Source organism: Schistocerca gregaria, chromosome 4, assembly GCF_023897955.1.
Source record: "Schistocerca gregaria isolate iqSchGreg1 chromosome 4, iqSchGreg1.2, whole genome shotgun sequence".
In the NCBI taxonomy this organism is placed as follows: Eukaryota; Metazoa; Arthropoda; class Insecta; order Orthoptera; family Acrididae; genus Schistocerca; species Schistocerca gregaria.
Genome location: NC_064923.1, coordinates 402,090,159 through 402,111,456, shown reverse-complemented (window position 1 = coordinate 402,111,456; position 21,298 = coordinate 402,090,159). Strand labels below are relative to the sequence as shown.

The 21,298-nt window shown below is 37.8% G+C and overlaps 1 protein-coding gene across 1 annotated transcript in view; it reads right to left on the bottom strand.

Annotated features, from left to right (window-relative positions):
• Positions 1–21,298, bottom strand: part of LOC126365904 (solute carrier family 15 member 1-like) — a 376,844-nt gene that overhangs the window by 17,238 nt on the left and 338,308 nt on the right. The window contains 2 exon segments of the mRNA XM_050008624.1: positions 3,254–3,348; positions 8,230–8,457. Of these exon segments, the coding sequence (XP_049864581.1) occupies positions 3,254–3,348; positions 8,230–8,457 (323 nt within the window).

Sequence of the window (21,298 nt, the reverse complement as noted above, 5' to 3'; positions counted from 1 at the left end):
TTCTGTTCTCAGTTCAGTTTCTATGGAGTGTTCTCTGCAGAAAAAGCTACATTAAACTGTTAACATGAAGTTTTAATAAAAATGAATAAAGTTTTTTCCTTTTCCTGTGCATTAACAATGTTCATTATAAACAACTACTTGTGGAACCAAGATATTATGCCACGTATGTCATCACATGACGGGGAACAATTGTATTTATCACAGGATAACACTAAATTCTGAGTAGGGGGAAACCAAATACAGAGAGAGCTTTCGGGGGTTTGCTACTTTGTGTGGTCTTGTTTTAAACATACAAGGTGCAATAAAACACTATTCAAAATTTGTAAGATTCAGTGATGATACAAATATACCAATAAAATTTCAGCACTTAAGCATACCAGAAACAGAAAAGACAGTAGTTGACTATTCTCACAATTTGTTATCACAAAAAGCTGAAGCTATCTCATGTAGCTCGAAAGTAATTAGGAAATTGTCAAAACAGAAGCAGCCAAATTTATGCATAATGAACAACCTAGCAAAAATGTAGGTAATTCTTTTGTCTGTCATCTGATGCATGGTATGAGGCATGATAACCATGCTATACACTTCTCAGAATTAGATGTAACTTACTAAATCAAAATTAATGACAAATTTCTTGAAGTTCAGATGGACAATAATAGCACACTGAGAAACTGATAAAGCCTTATTTCAGCTTGCTTTTCACTTAAAAATCCCTGTGCATGACCAGAGAAAGGGCTGAAAGATGTTCCACACCTCAACTACTTTGTAACAATCAGGATAGTTTCCTGTGGAAATGCCACAAAATCAATGAAATGCACAAAGCATTTCTTTTAATTGATGATACAAAGAACATGGGGGGAGCAAAGAATGAAACATTATATTTGTTATGACTGCTGCAGCCTCATCATGAATGTCATTTTTGTAGGAAGTTTAAACAGACAGACTTTTATTTTGTGACTATTTCACTCACACAGTAAAAATAGAAGCACTAGGTGTCAATGAATACTATTTATTCTGCTTTTCACTAAAGCATGAATGCTGACACCACTTTATGGGCACTGCTAATTTGAACATAAGCTTTTAAGTTTAAGTCAGTGTTTAGGCCTGCATACCTCTGAGAGTAACTTTTTCCATGGTGAAAAGTAAGTAACCCACAGAAACTGTCTGACAGTCTGTCATAGAGCTTTTGTGGGTTTCATTATCTTCACTGTGAAAAAAGTTACTCACACAAATGTGCAGGTCCAAACATTGACATAATCCTAGCTGCAGACTTGTGAAGTTGTGGAAATTTACATTGAAGAAAATTTGTAATTGAGTCTACAAGACTTTTTTTATTATGAAACTTATGTAACAGCCTGTCACAGTGCAGCTCTTTAAGATCTAACTGTAGCTATCCATCACGCACTAACATCCTATAAATCGCATCTGACCAATGCTTTGAAGTTCCTGACCCAACCATATAATATAACCATATTGCTGCTGTTCCTCAATTTTAAAAGAGCTGCTCTCTGTGTTAAGCACTGCACCTGTAGGTGGATAGATTTACATTTAAGATTATGGTAAATTTAAAATATGGCCATTCCTCTGAAGACAGCACACAGTTTGCACTTCCCCTGCCCTATATGATGCCTGACAACCCCATCTTACCATGGGTGTTCACTACCCAAGTGCTGAGCAAACATGATTACCTGTGCTCACCTAGCTGTCTGCTGAACAGGCCTGCTTTAGTAAATACTGTTCAGTGTAAACAAGCCTTTATTTATGTAGTGTATAAAGACTATTAAACCTCCAACAGCAATCAATATAGAGACATACTGTAATAAAGTATATAATAATTACACTGTGGTAACAAGTCATGAGATACCTCCTAATACACTATTGTGTGAGAGGTTTTTTCACCTGGCATAGTGCAGCAGCTCAATGTGGCAAGGACTCAACAAGTTGTTGGAAGTCCCCTGCAGAAAAAATAGAGTCATGCTGCCTCTATAGCTATCCATAATTGTGAAAGTGTAGTTAGTGAAGGATTTTGTGCACAAACTGACCTCTTGATTATGTCCCACAAATATTCAATAGGATTCGTGTTGGGACATCTGAGTGGGTAAATCATTCACTTTAATTGTCCAGCATGTTCTCCCAACCAGTCTCGAATAGTTGTGGCCTGGTGACATGGCACATTGTCATTTATAATTGAAGTCCATGAATGGCTGTAAGTTGTCTCCAAGTAGCCAAACATAACTATTTCCAGCCAATGATCAGTTCACTTAGACCCAAGGACCCAATCCATCCTATGTAAACACAGCCCACACCATTATGGAACCACCATCAGCTCACACAGTTTCTTGTTGACAACTTGTGTCTATGGCATCATGGGGTCTGCACCACACACTAATCCTACCATCTGCCCTTACCAACTGAAATTATTTCTGTGGTTATTTCAAGCAGTGTAGCTTGTCGTTTAGAACTGACAACTCTACACAAATGCTGCTGCTCTCAGTTGTTATGTGAAGGCCATCTGTGGTGGAGTGGTAATGCCTGAAATTTGATATTCTCAGCACACTCTTGATACTGTGGATCTTGGAATGCTGAATTCGTTAATGGTTTCCAAAATGGAATGGCCTATGTCTCTAGCTCCAATTACCAGACCACATTCAGTCTCTGTTAATTCCTGTCATGCACCCATAATCGCTTCAGAAATCTTTTCGCATGACTCACCTGAGTACAAATGACATCTATGCCACTGCAGTGCATTTTATACATTGTGTATGCAATACTGTTGCCATATGTTTATATTCTTATGGCTATCCCATGACTCTTGCCCCTCAGAGTAATGGACGTTAGCTAATCAATATAAAAAAAGCTAGTAGCTCTTCTTCCACTTGAGTAAAATGAAAATTTCTGACATTTCATGTGTAAAATGGATTATATCATATGCAATTTTCAGTTAAACGGTTATTCACAGTATTAAAGGTCAATTTCTCCAAATAAAACATATGCAGACATTTGTCTTTGGGGAGAGCCAATTAAATAGTTGCCTTAACAAAAATATTTTTCATTTTGTTTTTAAATTTAATTAATTATGTACCTTGTTCTACAAAACGAAAATTAAAAAAAAAAATACAGATAAGCAGTGTAAATGTATAACTTGACTGGATTTTCTTTCTTGTTTCTTATGCCACCAGATGTACTGTTTAGCCAAGGGCTAAAGTTCAAACAATGTTCTAATTGATTGCTAAACAAAGGCAAGAAGACTTACCTAATATATGGATAGCCATTCTCTGACTTATCAATTCTGTCATTCCTAATAGCAGCACTGATGTTCAGATCATTTTGAATTAGGTATGAGGTTGCCTGCAACAATTTTTTTATAGTAAGCTTTTAAGATGTTCATAAAATACTCAACTTTATTAAATACATCTGAATGCAAATTAATGATACAAGAAAATTGTCTGCTGAAAACTATGATAATGGCATGTGACTGTCAAGAAACATCTTTTGTGTACTTTCTGAGGTCTCATTATGTAATATTTGATTACCTCTGATAGTTAAAAACTGAAATGTACAAAATTTTGTAAGATGATTCAGGATTAATGTCCTCTTCACTTGCTTGCAGGGACATGGTGGTGGTAGTATAGTGGACTGTTAGATGCAGCATTGGGAGGCTGTGCTGCAGAGGAGGTGGGTGGGTGGCCAAAGTGGAAAGGAGAGGTGTAGAGAAAGGTGTGCTATTTGGTTAGTAGGTGTTTAGTGCTAGAGTGGCAGCAGAGAAGGGGATAGGTAGAGGGAGGACAAGGAGTAGTGATTGTTCAAGCCAGAATGGTTACAGGAATGAAGGATATATTGCAGGTGAAATTCTTCCTACCAATGACATTCAGAAAACCTAGTGCTGTTGGGAATAACTCAGATGCCACAGGCTGTGAAGCAGTCATTTAAGTTAAGCAAATCACGTTGTCAGCATGCTCAGTAGCTGTATGGTCCAAATGTCTTTTGCCCACAGTTTGATGGTGGCTGGCCATGCAGACAGCTGGTTAGTGATCATGCCCACATAAAGTGTGGCATGGTAGTTTTAGTTAAGTTGGCTGCTTTCACAGGCTTGAAAATTCCTGGCAGATTAAAACTGTGTGCCCGACCGAGACTCGTACTCGGGACCTTTGCCTTTTGCGGGCAAGTGCTATACCATCTGAGCTACTGAAGCACGACTCACACCCGGTCCTCACAGCTTTACTTCTGCCAGTATCTCGTCTCCTACCTTCCGAACTTTACAGAAGCTCTCCTGCGAACCTTACAGAACTAGCACTCCTGAAAGAAAGGATACTGCGGAGACATGACTTAGCCACAGCCTGGGGGATGTTTCCAGAATGAGATTTTCACTCTGCAGTGGAGTGTGCGCTGATATGAAACTGCAAGGTTCACAGGAGAGCATCTGTAAAGTTTGGAAGGTAGGAGACAAGATACTGGCAGAAGTAAAGCTGTGAGGACCAGGCGTGAGTCATGCTTCGGTAGCTCAGATGGTAGAGCACTTGCTCGTGACGGGCAAAGGTCCCGAGTTCGAGTCTCGGTGGGACACACAGTTTTAATCTGCCAGAAAGTTTCAAGCCTATAACTGGTTCACAGCAAACATTTTAAATCTAACTATCATTAAGATTCATATAATACATATTTCAAAAACTGCCACTATCACTTAAACACATTGCACTCACATAACAATAACACAAAAACTAAACAATATATCAACACTCAAGAAAAACATTGTTACAAAGGAAGTGAGGCACAAGGTAGTTCTGCCAACTGTGAATCATTAAATATCTCCATAAGTGTATAATTAAAGCTGTTCATTTGTTTTCTGGAAAGATCTCACATAGGACGAGTTTCCTGATGAGCCTGATTTGTCCTCTCTGTGTTGGCATGATAATTAGGCCGTGGAGATATGCTTGTGAGATGGATGCGTTTTTACAAATGGCAAAGGTTTCAAACAACTTTTAATAAACTATACATTTGGTTTAGTGCCTTGTCAACTATGATTGCATGGGTAAATTTGTACCATACTTGGCATGTGTTCCCTACAGCACTGTAATATGTTGCTAAGGCTATCGATCTAACGGTTTGTGGACTAGAGCTCCAAATGCTAGTGATGATCTTTTGAAGAATATTATTTCTGCCTTCTCATTCTTACAATGTTGTTTGTACTTTAAGCTACAATCCAGAGTGACTTCCACATATTTTGGATGGTGCATATTTAATGATTGTATCTCTTGCCATGTGATGTTAAGTATGTGATGTGCCTGACTGTGTTTAGGATGAAACACAACTGTTGGGCTTTAGCTGGGTTTGGGTGAATTTGATTCTTTAAATAATAGACATGCAACTCTATCAGTGCATCTATCAAGTGGGCTTCACCATTTTCGAAGATTTCCCTCTACTTACTAATGCCACAGCACTGGCACAAAGGCAACTGTGAGGGTTGCCCAGAAAGTAATGTTCATTTTTTTTCTCAACCATAAACAATGCTATGAGTGCGAAACATTATGTACGTATTATATGAAGTCTCCCGAGTGAGTGTGCCAAGTTTCTGTCTCTTCTAACAGATAGTATAGCTACAAGACAGTTGCAAAATGTCACCTGTAGGTGATGTATGTAACAAGCAATGTGACTCATTGAATTCCTCACTGCAGAGAGGGAAACTGTGAGGAATATTCACAAATGCTTGTGCAAAGTCTATGGAGCACCTGCTGTTGACAGAAGTACAGTTAGTCACTGGGCACAGAGGGTGAGGTCATCAGGAGGTGGTTCAGTGGAGCTCCACGATTTGCAGTGGTTGGGGAGACCATCTATGGCTGTCACATCAGACATACCTGAAATAGCCCCCTCGGACTTCTACTTGTTTGGGTCATTAAAGGATGCCATTCATGGAAGACATTTTGAGGACAATGAGGTGGTGACTCACACAGTGAAGCACTGGCTCTGTCACCAGGATGGGGATTGGTAACGACAGGGCATACATGCCCTTGTTTCGCACTGGAGGAAGGCCATAGAATGGGATGGAGATTATGTGGAAAAATAGGGTGTATAGATAAAACACCAGCCTTGTGTCTGTGTGTAATTCTCATTATGTTCAGTAAAGAACTGTTGAAAAAAAATGTGGTGCATTTCTTTCTGGGCAACCCTCGTACTTTTATTTGCTGGAAGTGGCAGGTCATTGGCGTAAATGTTAGTTAACACTGAAGAAAGAACACTTCCTTACGGCAAGTCATTTCTTTGATACCTCCATCTACTATGCTGACCCAGAATTCAGCATAAAATCTGTTTTGAAGGAAACTAAGTAAATTTTGGTGAAACCATAATCTTTTATTATCCCATATACCTTCCATGACAATGGATGGTGACTGACATTATCTTCAGTCTCCACCATGTTGATAAAAAGTACTCCTATAATTTTCTGGGTTTCAAAGTTGATAGACTGAATGTCACCTGATGGTGTTGCAGGCACATGACATGGCAAGAAAATTATGTAAGCAGAGCAGATACAAATGGGGACTCATTCTACTGTCAACAGAGGCTCAAACACCTGACATAAGTGATTCCGACCAATGGCAGTTTGTTATGGCCAATCACCTAAAAATGAGCATCTCAGATCCAGCAAATCTGGTCAACTGTTTTGTATGTTACTATCACAAGCATCTGTGGAAATTGGTTAAAGGATGATGAGACCATGAGTAGGTGACAAGATGTTGGATGTCCTTCACTCAACTCAGAACATGAAGGCTTGCCCACTTAGTGTAGATGAATATTTGGTGATCTGATGCCAAGAGTTCAGTGCTCATGCAGTCATAAGTGTTTCAGAGTTCTCCATTCAGTGCATTTTGCTGAAAATTGGGTTCCACAGCAGATGAACCCTAAAGGTTTTCATACTTATCTAATGACATCATTAATTACAATTGCAGTGGGTCTTTGATCATAGAGATTATCATGGATCAATGAAAATGTGTCATCTGGTCAGATGAATCACAATTCTTGTTGCACAAGTCAGTGTTTCTGATCAGATATGCCATCATCCATCTGCTCAAATCCTGCACCAAGCCACAGATGCAGACTGTTGGTGGCAGTATTATAGTGTGGAAGACATCCACCTCGGCTCCCATGGGACTAGAAATAGTAATCAAAGACACCATGACAGCTGTGCATTACATGAAAATTATTGCATATCACATGCATTCCTTTTAAGCTTGACATCATCTCTGATTTCATGACATCTTCCAGCAGGATAATTGTCTTTGTCTCAAGGCCAGCATAGTGCTACAGTGATGTGAGGTACACAATAGTGAACTTGTGTTGCTGTCTTGGGCCTCAAATTTGCTTGATCTTAACCCAATGGAGCAAATCTGGGACAGTATTGAGCACAAGCTCTGTACCCACACATTACAAGCCTGTTATTTATGGGAACTGGATGATCTGTGCATAGACATCAGCTGTCGTATACCTCTGGAATGTAGTAAGGACTGATAAAATTTATGCTTCACAGAATAATTGTACTGGAATCCCTAGGTGGATCAACACACTGTTAAATTAGGTATCATTATGTTTTGGTTTGTTGTTACATGTTTAAAATATATTAAGTCTTCATGAGACCAGGAAATAACCTGTTTGCTATAAACTAGGTACAGGCCCATTCAGCTATAATTAGGTAACTGTCTGGTGTTTCCTAGTTGGGCTACTGATTACTAAATTGTTTGTGAATAGTCTTTCTTACTGAAGAGTAGGCTATATTAGGACAAGCGTACAGCTTGTTCATGTCAAACAGCTTAACTCTTAAGCTTACAAAAACTGATATTCTGCAGTTCCAGTTGAACAAAAATTACTTAGAGGTGCCATAAAGAGAGATCAAAAGGCACACAGTAATTGAAATTACGTTGGTGAAATTCCCAGGCATCTTTGCTTTCAAATAGCTGATTGTTTTTTTGTGTAAAACTTATAATCTCTGAAGAGCTTTACTTTTAATGGTATTTCTTTGCATTATTTTCTTTGTGAGATTAACAGAAGCTTCATCTTCATATGCCTGATTCCCAAAAAGCTGTACATACCTTATTTGTTCTGTGAGACTTTTATTCATCCATACAAATCATATACCAAAATCAAGCTCACTAATGTTTTACAAAATAACTATTCTCTCTTGTTATTTGTCTTAAAATATAAACACTAATCACTAACAGCACAGATTTCAAGCAGTCACAGTACCTGAAGTTCATAGGCAATTACAGTGCCAGTATTGTTAACACTTCCATTTGTTGTAGTAATTGTATATTGCTGATTGCCAGAAACAGGCAAATTCTTTAGCTCCCATACACCAAGTGCTTCTATGACGTTATTTAGGTTATTATCTAATGATACATTAAGCTGAGTGTCCAGACCATTGAATATTCTCAACTGTGCTTCACCCGATTTTGGCAAGACAGCATAAGTTGGCTGAAAAGAATAAATTTTTGAAGTGAGATTAATGCTAAATATTGATAACTTATCACAGATTCTTATGATATTTGGAGCCAACTTCTGGAATGTAGTTCAAAGGTAACATAACATTAATAAAAAGTTCATGTTACTAATAAGACATATGAAGCATGTATGTCAGTGCTGTAAGCCATCATTCATTCATTCATTCATTCATTGTGCCCAGTAGACAACATCAATATGGTTGTGATGTTATGTGTACTTAAGGTGTAGCTAGTGGAAGTGTTGGGAACATGTGGATCTCTTGATTAGTCAATGACTGAATTATCAGTTATACGAGCAGTGCAGATGTGCTAGTATCCAATGGACAGCCATTGTGAGGAAGTAAGAATATCATACAGGTATACCACTGGTGAAACCAAGATAACGGGAATAGTAGGCACTGACAATGACATGGATCACCTGCCAAATGTGACAAAACATTGCCACTAAATATGTCAAGCGAAAGGAAATGCATAGAACCAATAGGGATATAAAAAAATACAGGTACATCACTGACTGGGAAAGTTAATACTGAAATTATGGACAGTAAGACTCCTTGATACATTTATTACTATATAAATTATGAAAGGATGAAGATGAATAAATGTGGTAAATCTATTACAACTAATAATAGCCACATGAAACTAGCAACTAAACTCTGTGGGGTATTGTTGGATGGCATCTAATTAGAGCTACCATAATATATCATGATCTGTGCCATAACAAATATTTATTTATTTGGCATTATGTAATTGATAATGATGTCAGTAACGGTATGAAAAAATGAGAAGAACACACTCACAACAGCAAGCAATAAAGTAATATAAAGATAGTTAAGGATGGCATACAATTAGAGCTACCAGAATATATCATAATCTGTACCAAACAAATAATTATTTAATTGGCACTATGTAATTGATAATGAATGTAATGATGTCAGTAACCATATGAAAAACAAGAGAAAAAAACAGACAGCAAGCAATATAGTAACATAAAGATAGTTAAGTAATAGCTTTGAATACTGACATTTCAATATATAACACTTCATTAATTAATTTTTTAAATAAGCAATCTAATCAGCATAGCAGGTTAACAATGTATGATAGCATAGTTTTGGGCACACCAGATACAAGAGGATAAAAATTTTATTCAAGCGATATTCCTTAAAGAACAAGGAGTATGATGGTGGAGTGTTCCTTGATCTAGAAAAAAGCTTTTGATTGTGTCAAAATCATTGTATTAGTTGGTTAGTTGTGGCACCTGGTTATTGGAGGAAGTGTCTATGTGTTAATAAAATTGTGTATGAGCAACATAATAAAATTTATATTGCTTAAAATGAACAGTGGGTCTCTCAAATAGGGACCTCTTCTTTTCTTGTATTATGTTAATGGTATATAGTACTGTCCTCCTAACTCTAAAAGAAAATATTGAATGCAGACAATACATCAATTCTGTGCAAACACAAAGCCTATAATAGTCTGGGGGTGCTGTGCAACAGTGTAACAAATGGAATAGTTATGGTTTTTCAGCGAAAACCGTCTAAAAGTGCTTCAAAGACTGCAATAATGGAATTTAACATTGGCAAATGAACAGAATTTGGTATGAAATTATCCTTTGGAAATAACTGTGTAAAAAAGAAAAAAAGGACAAAATTCCTAGGAATCACACGATCCAGGACAATGTCAGATGGGACATGCACAAAGATCTCTTAGCCTGTAAGCTGTCAAAAACATTTGTTATAAACATGATAAGCAAATATTTTATGAATGTATGTACATTATTAACACAAAAAAAACTTAGAGAATCATGTTGGAATTTGTTTCCAAAGTTGGGTATGCATATCATTATAGGTGTACAGATATTGATAGTAATATTGTTTAGGAAAACAATACATCCTAACTATAACTGTGACGTTCACAAGCATGATACAAGACAAAAATTCAGATATGACATGAATAGCCACAGAACAGCTTTATATGATAAAAAAAATGAACTTCATGCTGGGCTGCAGCTACCCAGTGCGCTACCAAAAGTCTCACAGCCCTTCCTACAAGCAAATTAGAAGACCAGCTAAAAAGAATTTTAATAGAATTCCATTCTGTTCCCTAGATGAGTACTTTATCTATGTGAAAAGTAGTCTTGCAACTATTTCAAGCTCATAGTTTTAAGTAATTCACATGTGATCCAGTATTAAAAACTATTTGTAATACTGTTGTTTGCATATAAAAATGTAAAATTTATTATTTCACATAAATCTTTAGTTTTTAATTTGTAAACTGATGTATTCAGAAGAATAATTTGTATGACGTTCTGAAGCTCTAATATTTCTAGGGACTGTGTTTAATTATTCAATGCTGAATAACTATGATAATAATAATAATAATAATAATAATAATAATAATAATAATAATTCTGGTTCTGCCTTGCTCTGAACCCACTATCCAACATGCTAAATAATACAAATTATGGATACTATATTACTGGAACATACCCACACAAAGTCACACATTTGCTATACATGGATGATCTAAAACTACTGGCAGCAATAAATCAGCAACCCAACCAATTACTAATGATAACAGAAGTATTCAGCAATGATATAAATATGGCTTTTGGAACAGACAAATGTAAGAAAAATAGCATAGTCAAGGGAAAACACCCTAAGCAAGAAGATTACATATTGGATAACCACAGCGACTGCATAGAAGTGATGGAAAAAACAGATGCCTATAAATATCATGGATACAGACAAAAAATAGGAATAGATAATACAAATATTAAAGAAGAATTAAAAGAAAAATATAGAAAAAGACTAACAAAAATACTGAAAACAGAATTGACAGCAAGAAACAAGACAGAAGCTATAAATACCTATGCTATAGCAATATTGACCTACTCATTTGGAGCAGTGAAATGGAGTAACACAGACCTAGAAGCACTCAATACACTTACATGACCACAATGCCACAAATAAAGAATAAATCACATACATTCAGCAACTGAAAGATTCACATTAAGCAGAAAGGAAGGAGGAAGGGTATTTATCGACATAAAAAACCTGCATTATGGACAGGTATACAATTTAAGAAAATTCTTTCTAGAATGAGCAGAAACTAGCAAAATACACAAAGCAATCACTCATATAAATACACCGGCTACACCACTGCAATTTCATAACCATTTCTGCAACCCTTTAGATCACATAACATCAACAGGTACTAAGAAAGTAAATTGGAAAAAGAAAACACTACATGGCAAGCACCTGTATCATCTAACACAGCCACACATCGATCAAGACGCATCCAACACATGGCTAAGAAAAGGCAATATATACAGTGAGACGGAAGGATTCATGATTGCAATACAGGATCAAACAATAAACACCAGATATTACAGCAAGCATATTATTAAAGATCCCAATACCACAACAGATAAATGCAGACTTTACAAACAACAAATAGAAACAGTAGATCACATCACAAGCGGATGTACAATACTAGCAAATACAGAATACCCCAGAAGACATGACAATGTAGCAAAAATAATAAATCAACAACTTGCCGTGCAACATAAACTAATAAAACAACACGTTCCCACATACAAGTATGCACCACAAAATTTACTGGAGATTGATGAATACAAATTATACTGGAACAGAACCATTATAACAGATAAAACAACACCACATAACAAACCTGACATCATACTCATCAATAAAAAGAAGAAATTAACACAACTAATCAAAATATCCATACCCAATACAACAAATATACAGAAGAAAACAGGAGAAAAAATTGAAAAATACATCCAACTGGCTGAGGAAGTCAAGGATATGTGGCACCAGGATAAAGTTGACATTATACCAATTATACTATCAACTACAGGAGTCATACCACACAATATCCACCAGTACATCAACACAATACAGCTACATCCAAACTTATATACACAACTACAGAAATCTGTAATTATTGATAGATGTTCAATTACCCGAAAGTTCCTAAATGCAATGTAACATATAGCGTACAGTTAAAAGGAAGTCACACTTGATCAAGGTCCGCGTCACTTTCCATTTTTGACCAGACATAATGTCTGAGAAAAGAAAGAAAGATGATGATGATGATGATAATAATAATAATAATAATATCTGTAGAAGAATTGCTACTATCGTAATCTGTAAAAGGTGGTGGGTAAGAATTACTAACTCAAATGTATTTGAAAAAATAAAACATTAGAAATAAAAGAAAATCTCTTTGTAAATGGTCAGTGCATAGCCATATTTACACATGAACGTGTATTGTGAAAGTAAAATTGCTTAATTCCACATCTTTGAAATTAATTATACTAATGATCTATGGAAAATGAAACTAATTATTTAGCTATTAGGAAATTGTCATTGTGAGATTTGTTTATAACAGAAAATGTCATTCAGTTAATAAATTATATGTCTGTTGTTATCATTAGGAGAGACAAAGTTCAAGCTTGGATGTAAAGGTTGCAGAAAGTTACACATTTTGTGGTTTAGATGAGCACTGTAGTTAAAACAAAACTGTAGCTTTTATGCATTTTAGATTACATTTTGGTTATTTATACGCTGTGTTTCATGCAATTAAAATGAGCATGTTTTTTGCTGAAAATAAATTCTATAGGATACCATTTTATGGTAATATTTTCAGCAGAATCAGCAAATATTTGTTTGTGAAGGATATAACTATGGCGTTTTACACCCACAAAGAATAATGGCCAGAAATTCAGCGATAGGGAGACTGTGACACAAGATAAATTTAAGTCATCACAGATACATTTCATCACTTGTGATGATTGTACTGCTACATATATATTGGTCAGAAGGGAAGAAACTTCAGAGCCCACTTATAGAACATGATAATGGTTCCAGCTCAAAGTTGGCACTAAGTGTGCATTTGCATAAAACTGATCACCTTATAACCAACATCCAAAAGAATATGCAGGTGCTGCATTTTGAAAGCAAATGTTTAATACTCTAGAAGAAACAAGTTTACCATGCTCTCAAAAGATTCCCTGATTCTGTCTTGAATTTGCAGACAGATGAGCAACTCATGTGTTTTTTGGCAAATTTTTATGGTCTAAACAGAGAGGCATTCCTTCTATAGCCCACGATTTTAATGTCACAAGTCTCTAGTTTCACAGGGTAGCCCTTTAAATTTGTCCATTAATTTGGTATTGTAGTTGTGAAAGAGGGAATAACAGTAAGGCTTTATTAATATTTTACATTTTAATTATACACTTTCAGAGTTTTATAGATTTTGTTCGTGAAAGAGGGAATTTATGTCATCAATGAGGTTTTATTAAGACATTGCATTTCACTTGTCCACTTTCAGTATTTTTTTCTAAATAGGACTCAAATTTTTTTACACAATTTTTAAGTAGTTTAGCACATGTACAGCCCCCTCCCCCCTCCCACCATCATTCATACTCTCTATGGCATAGGTTTTGTTCCCATTGACGCAACTTGTAAACATCTTTCCTGTTGCATAGCAGTCAGTACTGTCTTCCCTGATGAAGTTAAACCATGTTCCTTCTTGTGGCACAGTAGGGCTGTTCTCATTTACTGGGTTCATACATTGAATTACTACTCTACAGCTTTGTTTGGTCCATTTAGTTTTTGTCTGGAATTTACTTTTATGGTTTCTGCTATCCCCTTCAGTTTAAATAAGGACTGCCGCTTACAGAATGCTATTTGTTTGCAATAACACTATTTTTCATTATCCATTTGTTCTTTACACCACTGTTAAGGATTCTCTGTAAAAAAATTTTTGCTAACAAGCAAAGAACATGTAACAATTTGTGCAGGCCATCTTAGGATGTATCTTTTAGTGGTACAAAACCTGCCATGACTTTTAACAAAAGGTATTCTATAGCCAGGGTGGATTATTTCTACCAAAAAGAGTGAAATGAGTTAGTCCTACAACAACAGTGGAACACAAGCAGGTTGAGGATATGATTTTGTATGCCATACCTCAGCCAGTTTGATGAGTATCAGAGTGAACATTTTTTGAAATTACAATGAAATGTAATTTCGCCTGACCACAGGCGATGACATATCAACGGGGACAGTTGAAAATATGTACCTCGACTGGGACTCAAACCTGAGATCTCTTGCTTACATGGCAGATGCTCTATCCATCTGAACCACCAAGGACACAGAGGATAGTGCGACTGCAAGGACTTATCTCTGGCATGCCTCCCGTGAGACCCACATTCGCAACTTTTGAGACCCACATTATCAACTTTATTGTCCCGCACTATATTCATAGTGCCCCTGCCCATTATACTCATTACTCACAGGTTTACTGCTGATTCCCGAAACAGTTCAGGCACTGTTTGTGCATCTGCATCTGCAAGAGTGCGACCTTCCTTGCAGGAGAGGCTCCCAAGAGAGAAATACTCTGCCATCGATCACTACAAAAATGATAGGAAACTATGTCGATATCCTCATGGATGGCTGACCAGCCCAAGCTCTTGTGGACTCTGGAGCATCATATTCAATCATTTTGGAGAAGTACCATTGCCAGTTGCAGAAAACCATATTAGTCGACAACAAAACATTTCTTCACCTCTGCTGAAGGGGGATAATGGGAAATATGTAAAAGCTAATGGAAGATGTGTCATTCATTTGGGTATAAGTAGCCACACACAGCCCTTAGAATTCATCATCTTACAACAGTATAGCCTTTATGTCACTCTCAGATGGGACTTTTTGAAAGCTTCTCAGGCAATTATAGATTACGGTTGCTCGAAGATTATGCTAGACAAGATGAGATACTGTGGACAGGAAGATGCGCATTGGTGTGTGTGGAGACTATGTGTGCTGGATGAAGTGATCATTCCTGCAGTCGGCGCTAGAAACTGCCATGTGTCATGCCATTCATCAACCCATGGATCTTGTAGTGGAATGTAAGAGAAGCATACACTGAAGAATAACTTGGTCATCCCAGCCTCTGTCATCTCATTTAAGAACGGATTTGGTAAATTGGGGATAGTTAACTGTCGTTGAGAACCGCAGATCCTTCCATGACCCATGTCCATAACAAACACTGAGCCATTAATTGCTGAACAGCTGAGCATCATGGAAGCCTCCCAAGCCGAGTCTGTGGGCTAAATTGGCGCTACCACTATGAGACAAATCTTTTAGCTCAACTATCACCAGATCTCGCTAAGGAACAACAGAAGAAGCTACTTGACATTTTTCAAGAGTTCTCTGAATGCTTCAATCCACAGGTGAAGAACACATTAGACAATTCGAAAGTGAAGCAATTAGCACTGGAGACTATCAACCAATAAGCCAGAGAGCAAACAGTGTATCAGCAACAGAATGTCAAATAATTCACGACAACGTAGAGAAAATGATGCAAAATGACATCATTCAGCCTTCACACAGTCCATCATCATCACCAGTGGTTGTCATCAGGAAGAAGGATGGTAGTTGGCGCTTTTGTGTTGATTACAGGAAGTTTAATAAGATAACTAAAAAGTATGTTTACCCTCTTCCACGAATTGATGATACACAAGATTGTTTGAAGGGGGCAAAGTTTTTCTCAACCATGGTCATGTACTCTGGATACTGGCAAATTTAAGTAGTAGAGGCTGATAGTGAGAGAACTGCATTCAGCACCCCTGAGGACCTGTATGAGTTTAAGGTAATGCCATTTGGTTTGTGTATGCACCAGCAACTTTTGAACGGATGATGGATAATCTTCTAACGCACCTGAAGTGGACAATGTGCCCTTGTTATTTAGATGACATTATAGTGTTCTCTGAGACATTTGATAAACATATTAAAAGACTGAGGTCCGTTTTTAAGTGTCTCCATCAAGACGGACTGAAACTGAATCCAAGAAAGTGTCCCTTTGGAGCAAAAGAAATCAAAATACTTCGACACCTTGTGTCAAACAAAGATGTGTGGCCAGACCCAGAAAAGGTGAGATCTATAATGGAATTTCCTATTCCTAAAAGTATTACAGATGTGAGAAGCTTCCTCGGATTATGTTCTTATTAACGTCATTTTATCAAAGACTTTTGTATTAAAGCCAGGCCATTCCAAGAGTTGTTAAAAGCTAATGCTAAATTTATCTGGGGTGGTGCTCATAAAGATTCTTTCAATGTGCTGTGAAAAGCTCTGACGACTGGCCCTGTACTTGGTCTGTATGATGAGAGAGCACCTACAGAACTACAAACAGATGCCAGTGGGTATGGCATTGGTGCTGTTCTGGTGCAAATTTTAGATGGAAAAGAGAAGGTTATAGCTTACACTTCTAGGACAGAGAGAAACTACTCAACTACAAAAAGAGAATGCCTTGCTGTGATCTGGGCCATGTGAAAATTTTGACAGTATCTCTGTGGGAGGCCATTCACAGTTGTTACAGATCATCCACTTTGTTGGTTGGCAGGTCTTAAGGATCCAACAGAATGACTCGCCAGGTGGGCACTACGTCTTGAAGAGTATGACATTACCATAGTGTACAAAAGTGGAAGAAAACACGAAGATGCCAACTGTCTCTCAAGAAACCCTGTGCAAGACCATTATAAGTTTGATGAATATAGTGACTCTCTCACTGCTCTCCAGGTTCTCTCTGCTAAGCAGAAGGAGGACGCCAACATATCTCAAATTATGCTTGCCTTAAATTGGAGAGAGGATGTGAAAGGACAATTTAAGGTAGTTACTGGATTCCAGAATGAGTTTTTCACACTGCAGTGGAGTGTGCGCTGATATGAAACTTCCTGGCAGATTAAAACTGTGTGCCTGACCAAGACTCAAACTCAGGACCTTTGCCTTTCGCGGGCAAGTGCTCTGCCATCTGAGATACTGTAGCACGACTCACGCCCGGTCCTCACAACTTTATTTCTGCCAGTATCTCGTCTCCTACCTTCCAGTTTCAGTAAATCGATTACTTTGCAAGAAAAACTTTGATCCATTTGGAAAGAGGTGGCTGCCAGTGATTCCTAAACAAATGCACTTAGATGTTCTACAGAAATTCCATGACACACCTGAGGCTAGACATTTAGGATTTATTAAGACACATGATAGGATCCGCAAGAGATTTTTCTGGCCGGGTTTATTTAGGAGTGCCTGTCACAATGTGCCGCACTGTTGAGAGTACCAGAGGAGAAAGGCAGTTCCTCAGAAACCACCTGGCCAACTCATACCAATTCCACCAGCTGAAACGCCTTTCCAGCATGTTGAGACTGACCTCCTCGGACGATTTCCAACATCTGCTAGAGGCAGTAGACAGATTATTGTTTGCACTGATTATCTGACACACTATTCCATTACAAATGGCATGAAAATACCAGAAGCATTCAAGGTAACCACATTCATCATGGAAGACATTGTATTACAACATGGTGCTCCAAGGTTGTTAATTATGGCTCGAGGGAGAGTTTTTCAATTGAATCTTATGACAGAGATAAACCGTCGGTGCAACATTACTCATCACATGACGACTGCCTACCATCCACAAAGTAACGGGATCACCGAACGTCTTAATAAGGCCTTGGCCGACATGCTATCAATGTTTGTCAATGTTCAGCAGAGCAACTGGAATGAGGTGCTACCTTTCGTGACGTTTGCCTACAACACCTCCAAACAAGGCACCACAGGATTTAGCCATTTTTCCTGGTGCATGGGCGTGAGGTGACTACGAGAATGGACACTGTATTTCCGTTACATCGTGATGATGTGGACGACAACTACATCGGCCAGGTGTTAACCAGAGCTGAGGAAGATTGGCATTTAGCTCAACTCCGCATGCTGCAGGCTCAAGAAAACTATCGCCAAAGGTACGAAACCAAACGTTGCTCTGTTGTCTACCAGCCTGGTGATCTCGTCTGGATCTTCACTCCTGCTCAGAAATCTGGTCTCTCTGAGAAACTCTCAGGTGCTACTTTGGACCTTATAAGGCTGTAAAACAGTTGTCTGATGTCACTTATGAAGTTGAAGATTTTGACCCCGACACAAGACGACGAAAGATCAGAGATTCAGTCCACATCCTTCGAATGAAGCCCTATTTGGATCCTGCAATCCAGGGCAAATTCAAAGCTCCAGCGACAGGCAACAAGTGGGAAGGTGATGAAGATCAGAGTGGCAAACCAAATTCTAAGAAGATCACTGCCGGGGCGAACATCAGTCATTGGGAGTCAGAGTATGCAGGACCGATGCCTCCTTCCCGGACTAGGAGGACACAACACTGATATGCTGTTCTCTTAAGGAGGGAGCAATGTTGCAGAAGAGGCTGAGCAGCACCATCACTGTGGTGTAGTGGTTATGATACTAGACTGTTGCATGGAGGGTCATGAGTTCCAAACCCACATGAAGTGTAAAAGTTTAATTTCTGTATTTGTTTCTAGTACATTCTGGAAGTATCCACAAATGTCAAGAATCATTGTACTGGAATGCTATGCAATTGTATATATACACACTGTGTGTTCTGGCCAGAGGAAGTTTGCTCTGAGCTCTTGTATGTGGGAGTGCTGAATAAACCCTCGTTATGTGAAGTTGGTGTTCACCATTCATCTAATTACAACTTCTTCTACATGACAATCTGAAAACTGTGATATTTTGCTTTACAAACTGCATCAGAGGTAATTTCATGATTTGTGAAGTTAAATTCCATAACTAGTTTTGTGAAAGGATACAAGTTTCTATTGTAAATTCAATTATGTTTGATTTCAAGTGATCATGTTATTGTAGTATCTTATATAAGCACCCAGAGCAGTAGCAGTTTTGCATCAGTCTTTAGATACTAAACTCATATTAGTTTTGCATGTGTTGTGATACAATAAACATTTTAGAAGTATTTTGTGGCTTTCAGTTACCTTATTTTCTGGTGAACTTGGTGCAAATTGCCTGACTACATAAAATTGAATCCATATGACATTTTAGATGGAATAACTATATAAAATCTGAGTTATACACCTCAGTCAACTCTCTGACAATTATTAAGTTTAGTAACTGAAATGTAGCCCCAAAAGGTGGTTATGTTTTGACTAGGAATATCACGTATTATAGGGCCACATCATTTTAGTGTCTTGTTGGAGATATCATCCGCCTCATATTAATTTATACTTTTTAGAGTCTTGATGATCTTCCTTATTTTAGGTAGTTATGAGAGATCAATTTTGAATTCAGTATCTGCCTTTATATTGATTCTCTAGTGTACTATTTTGCTCCCTCTTCTGGACTATTGGTGGTAATTTTCCCATGTATTTTCAAAAGGTAATTATTGAAAATAATATGAACCATATTTTACAACACACCCACTCACTTGAACAGAAACAATGCCATCATCTATGACTTCCTTTCCTGTCTCCCTCTTTTAACAGTATTTCATACAGTTTTTATTTTGTTATTTGATCCATCAATTTCAAACAAGATATGCATATTTCTGAAATTTTTTTTACAACAGTTCTTAATATGTTACAGTACTGTAAACAATAGGAAAGCATTTCTGTGTCATTACTTGTTGTGGGACTATCATACAAGTCCTTTTTTGTTGTGATGGGACAAATGGTTTCTTTAATAACTTGCCATAATTACATTTAATTATCTTCTTAGGACAACGGATCGGAGTGTGGAATGTCAGATCCCTTAATCGGGCAGGTAGGTTAGAAAATTTAAAAAGGGAAATGGATAGGTTAAAGTTAGATATAGTGGGAATTAGTGAAGTTCGATGGCAGGAGGAACAAGACTTCTGGTCAGGTGACTACAGGGTTATAAACACAAAATCAAATAGGGGTAATGCAGGAGTAGGTTTAATAATGAATAGGAAAATAGGAATGCAGGTAAGCTACTACAAACAGCATAGTGAATGCATTATTGTGGCCAAGACAGATACGAAGCCCACACCTACTACAGTAGTACACGTTTATATGCCTACTAGCTCTGCAGATGACAAAGAAATTGAAGAAATGTATTATCAAATAAAAGAAATTATTCAGATAGTGAAGGGCGACGAAAATTTAATAGTCATGGGTGACTGGAATTCGAGTGTAGGAAAAGGGAGAGAAGGAAATGTAGTAGGTGAATATGGACTGGGGCAAAGAAATGAAAGAAGAAGCTGCCTGGCAGAATTTTGCACAGAGCACAACTTAATCATAGCTAACACTTGGTTCAAGAATCATAAACCGTGTGAGGTGGCACAGTGGTTAGACACTGGACTCGCATTCGGGAGGACAACGGTTCAATCCCACGTCCAGCAATCCTGATTTAGGTTTTCCGTGATTTCCCTAAATTGCTCCAGGCAAATGCCAGGATGGTTCCTTTCAAAGGGCATGGCCGACTTCCTTCCCCGTCGTTCCCTAATCCGATGACACCGATGACCTTGCTGTCTGGTCTCCTTCCCCGAAACAACCAACCAACCAACCAACCAAGAATCATAAAAGAAGGCTGTATAAATGGAAGAAGCCTGGAGATACTGACAGGTTTCAGATAGATTATATAATGGTAAGACAGAGATTTAGGAACCAGGTTTTAATTTGTAAGACATTTCCAGGGGCACATGTGGACTCTTACCACAATCTGTTGGTTATGGCCTGTAGATTAAAACTGAAGAAACTGCAAAAAGGTGGGAATTGAAGGAGGTGGGACCTGGATAAGCTAAAAGAACCAGAGGTTGTACAGAGTTTCAGGAAGAGCATAAGGGAGCAACTGACAGGAATGGGGGAAAGAAATACAGTAGAAGAAGAATGGGTAGCTTTGAGGGATGAAGTAGTGAAGGCAGCAGAGGATCAAGTAGGTAAAAAGATGAGGGCTACTAGAAATCCTTGGGTAACTGCAGAA